At 41.7% G+C, this 4880-nt stretch overlaps 1 protein-coding gene across 1 annotated transcript in view; it reads left to right on the top strand.

The window, feature by feature from the left end:
- Positions 1 to 4880, top strand: part of prkg2 (protein kinase cGMP-dependent 2) — a 34536-nt gene that overhangs the window by 21430 nt on the left and 8226 nt on the right. Inside the window, exons 8-11 of the mRNA XM_032517182.1 lie at positions 2491 to 2585; positions 3097 to 3165; positions 4006 to 4104; positions 4276 to 4426. Of these exons, the coding sequence (XP_032373073.1) occupies positions 2491 to 2585; positions 3097 to 3165; positions 4006 to 4104; positions 4276 to 4426 (414 nt within the window). The remainder of the gene's footprint in view (positions 1 to 2490; positions 2586 to 3096; positions 3166 to 4005; positions 4105 to 4275; positions 4427 to 4880) is intronic.

The following is a 4880-nucleotide window of genomic DNA, read 5'->3' as shown; positions in this document are numbered from 1 at the left end:
CGGGTCAATTTGACCCGAGGACAACATGAGGGTTAAAAAGACAAAGCACTGGTGTAGACCCTAGTGAGGCTGGACAGGGCTTTGAATTGCATGCTAACATGCCACTGTTAAGCAGTTAAGTTTTCTGTTTCCTTTTTAGTTTGATTGATTGCATGCTACATTTGACTCAAAATCACAAATTTGGACCTCATGGTGGCGCTAGATGAAAAATCCGGGGATCTCCAAAGTCATTAGGATTAATTCTGTGGGAACGACGTCTGTACAAAACTTCATGGCAATCCATCCAATAACTGGAGAGATATTTCAGTCTTAGTGTTGTGGACATACTGATATATATATATATTTTTTTATCTCTAGAGCCACACAACTCACATGGACACAAAAACAATAATTACACAAAAAGTGAAGAACTTCACTATGCGGAGACTCAACAACATGTTCAGATATATCCTTTACAGGAAAAATCAGCAATTTCTTTTTTCACAGTTTTTGCCCTTACTCCCATTGGTGGTGATAAGACTATACATGGGCTGCACTGCGGAGATTTCGGAGACGTTTTCGACTCTGCAACAATGACACTCATTAGGGCCAGAGACATGAGCCTTAATCCTGTCCTTACGACAACAATGAAATAAATCCTCCAGTGCCTTGTATAGACTATACTGTGTGACGTCTCTGTTGCACTGATAAGGAGGCAGCTCCAGTCTTTGCAGCAAAGGCTTTTCTCATCAGTTAACGTGGAATGAAAGGCTGCAGAAATACCACTAGTCTCCCCAAATCTCGCAGGACACTGGAATGCTGTCTGCTTCTGCTTTCATTCTTCCTCTATCCTCTTCACTTTGGCTTCCCCATGAGTGTAAAGTAAACTGCTGACCTGATCTGTTTCATCTGTCTTGTTTTGACTTGCCTCCTGTCGTTGCCTCTTGGCCAGGTCATCATTGTAAGTGAGAATTGGTTCTTAATTGACTTATAAATAGAGGTAAAATGAAAAACAAAATGAAAAAAAACTGCATATGACCATGAATAGAGCAGGTAGGCCTATGCCATCCAGCAAGTACATCTGCAATTTAATGGCTGAGAATCCTGGTTGCTGCTTTGAATGCAATCCAACAATTGAACTAATTGATGCATTGACTCCAGTGCTTTGGATCATTTCCAGAATACTATAATTGTTGTATAACTGACTCCATGTTTGGAATCATGCTTAAAGGGTTATCATAATTAATACAAATAAAAGCCTAAAGGCAAGATCAAATACCAACAAAATACAGGGATTTTCCTTCAATAACAGACCGGTTTAGGCCAACGTTCCACCAAAACAATATGTTGGTCAAACTGTATTAGAGTCTGGGAGGTGTGGGACAATGACTCACCCGCCCGTCTGTCTGATAAGTCAGCAACCTGACACCGGGGAGCGAGGGGAGATGGAGAGGGGCCAGAGCTGTCCACAGGGGACTTTCAAAATGCCATTATGAGCCAATGTGAGACAGCAGCTCCTCAGCGCTAAGCTAACCAAACCAGAGAGGAACACATGTTGTTTGAGAGAAAGGGGGCTATTACAGGAAATGGCTACTACCCCCCAACCAGGGAGGGAATAAAGTCTGAGAGCGACTGCCACCAAGAAAAACATGGGAAGTAAAGGTCACTGAGGCCAAACGGGACACTTTGCTAATACACACCCCGGCTGTTACCGCTGTGATGTTATGTTGGCATTTCTTCGGCAGGATGGTGCCACAATTTGGATGTTTGACCTCGAGCGGGGCGGGCCACTGGTTTTTAAAGCCTCGCAAATAAAGCAGAAGTTTCACAACATCCCGGCCACTGGAGAACCATTGTTGAAAACTACATGACAAGCGGCAGATCAGAGGCAACCGATTCAAACCCTCTTTCAAAAAAAAGTTTTTTCCCTAGGTTTGTGGAAAACGTAGGTGCACGTATTCGGCTGGGGGTTTAGGGGTCCTCGCTCAAGAACAAACATACAACATACAACATTTAATATGCAATTTCACATCCTTTTAGACCACAATTATACTATAACCAAATCTGTGTCTAAAATGTTAGAAAAGCTAGAGAAGATAATAAATAAATAACACGTGAAAAGCTTGAGGAAAAAAAGTCTACTAGGGACCAACTGCTCTTATTAGATGTGAGAAAAGTCATTTAGTTAGCTTTGATGCTCACATTGATTTTACATTTATTTGGCTTGGGTGCTGCACCTAAGCCTTATAATGGTAGGAAATGTGTCTATTTTGACAGCATGTCAAGAAGCTATAGTACATCAACGCCACTTAATCACTCATAGCCACCGTGTTCCAATTACTATAATTGAATATGTCAATTATTCTAATTTCTCAGGATTCAAACTTTGTACGTGTGCAAAAATATTTGGAGAAAATTAACAGCACCTGTAAAAGCTGCAGCGGTGAACTGGAGACGGCACTGTGAATAAGTGAAACGTGCTCTAATGATCCTGCTGACTGTGTTGTGCAGGTGAAGGTGACCCAGACCACCGAGGCCCACAAGCTGCCGCAGATCATCAACACGCTGCAGAAGGGAGACTACTTTGGAGAGAAAGCCCTTATAAGGTGAACACAGACGTCATACACTACCACAGTTTGTCATTTTACTCTGCTTCTGTCTCTTCTGGTTGAAAGAAACCTAATAGCCAAGTCATGTTGATTTACACTTTTCAAAATCCCAAATTTGTCTCAGAAGGTATTACAACCTGTACAACAAAAATAGGATACTCTCTATCTGTTTATCCTTGATTCAGGTAACATTTCCACAAAAACACTAACAGTGCAGTATAAATTGATGTGAAGAATCAGAGCTTCTGGAGAATATGTAGCCTTTTGGAAAAATCAGTACAATGAAAATGTAATGTAAAATCTGAAAAACTGTATTAACATATCTGTAGTCTTATCGGCTGCAATTGGCTGCCTTACCTGTCAGTCAATACTGCCTTTTGAATATTTTTCTAAATGTTTCAAATATTGATCCACAGCTGTGAATGTGTGTTACATTCAACATGCTCTCTTAATCCTAAAATCCTAAAAACAGTTGGAGGAGTCAGAAATGTGTGTGTTTCTCTTTCAGTGATGATTTTAGGTCAGCTAATATCATCGCCGATGAGGACGGGGTGGAGTGCCTCGTCATCGATAGAGAGTGAGTATACTCATCCATTTGAAGTTTTCAGGACAATTACAAAATATTGTTCCGTCTGAAATAGAAGGTTGTCAAGATTTACAGTTGTTTAGACAACCACAGCTTTTGGGGATTTCCTGCCCATCTTATGTTGTAACTGAATAAAGTCATGACAGATAATATGACAAAAAAAAATTATACACATGTTATGGCTGTTTTAATTGTAATCTTAAAGCCAACCTTAAAACAATGTTTCCAAAATCATTTCAGAGGTTCATCAACTCATAACAGGGTGAACGGCACTATTGCATTCGCTTCGCGGCTCTCTACCGGCTATACTGTAACCGCACTCTGCAAGTTTACCAGATCGGGTAGCAGGATCTGCTGTTCCAATGAGACAGTGGGAATGGACAGTTCCACTTCCAACCTGTAGGGGGGCCAAAGAGGAAAAGTGCTTTGGTGTTGCTTTAAGATTTAATATACAAAGATTTATTGCCATAATTATCATTATGAAGCAAACACTGAGTGGATTTTTTTCACGTTCTGACAAATGTGTGAATGCCATGCTGAAAATGTTTGATATGTCCTTCCATCGCCCTGCAGTCTGATGTGATCACAACTACAACATAATCATATACAAGTCCTAATCTTCCTTAGGAAAAATACAACAGGGTATTTTGATATCTCTCAGCTGCTGTCAACAGAGTGAAAGACGTTTTTATCATGTCCGGATTTCCTCCTGTAATAAGCATCTCTTAATCTCAGTGTGAGTGTACACGTCAGTTAAATCAAAGTTGAGGTTATGAAACCAACATTCCAGTGGTTGCAGTGTGACGTGCGGTTGTTGTTGTTTATTTCTAGGACATTTGATCAGACAGTGGGCACTTTCAATGAGCTGCAGAGGTACCTCCAAGGCTACGTGGCGACACTTGATCGTGACGACAAGAAGAGACATGCCAGGTAGGTGCAGCGGCGTGCGCTCAGAACTGCGTCACACGTTTGGTCAGAATTAAATATCTATATGGGTCTTAACAAAAGTCCTTTTACTGACAGTGAAAATACAAACATAATTGGAAATCCATACTTGTTATTGGTTGGTTATAATGAAGCCCCTCCACTGTCCTCATCCAGGAGGTCCGTATCGCGCCACCAGAGCCAGCCGCTGTCCCCAGACGTCATCCAGTTGAAGGACCGGGTGGCCGTGTTTCCTCAGTCCAGGCCCTTCGACCACCTGGAGCTCGTCGCTACTCTCGGGGTCGGCGGCTTTGGACGAGTAGAACTGGTAAGACCTGAAGCTACAAATCGTTAATGATTTTAAATTTTGCCTATAAATAGTCTATATTGACGATGTTTCATTTTATTTCAAGGATTGTTCAGATTTGTGAGGACTATGGTTAAAGGTGCTGTAGGTAGGATTGTGAAGATCCAGGATTTAGCCAAAAAATTGGAACATGGACAACTTCTCAGTCCCTCCCCCTTTCTGCTAAAGCCCAAAACGGTCTCCTAAGCCCCTCCCCCCACAATGGAGAATGAATGCGTGTGCATGAGCACTGATCGACACGCCGTTAAAGACCCCCACTGGCCCTGATTGGTGCATCTGAACAGGGAGCTGTGGAGTTTTGCAAATCACACTACAGGCTGTAGGTGGTGCTAGAGGATTTCTTTTTTTTTTTTTTATTATCTTTATAATTACCTAATTACTGCACCTTTAACTGCTCCTCAGATCTCTGCAGGGT

The sequence above is a fragment of the Etheostoma spectabile genome, chromosome 5 (assembly GCF_008692095.1).
Source record: "Etheostoma spectabile isolate EspeVRDwgs_2016 chromosome 5, UIUC_Espe_1.0, whole genome shotgun sequence".
Taxonomy (NCBI): domain Eukaryota; kingdom Metazoa; phylum Chordata; class Actinopteri; order Perciformes; family Percidae; genus Etheostoma; species Etheostoma spectabile.
The sequence above is the reverse complement of the archived record's forward strand: the minus strand, read 5'-3'. Positions and strand labels throughout refer to the sequence as shown.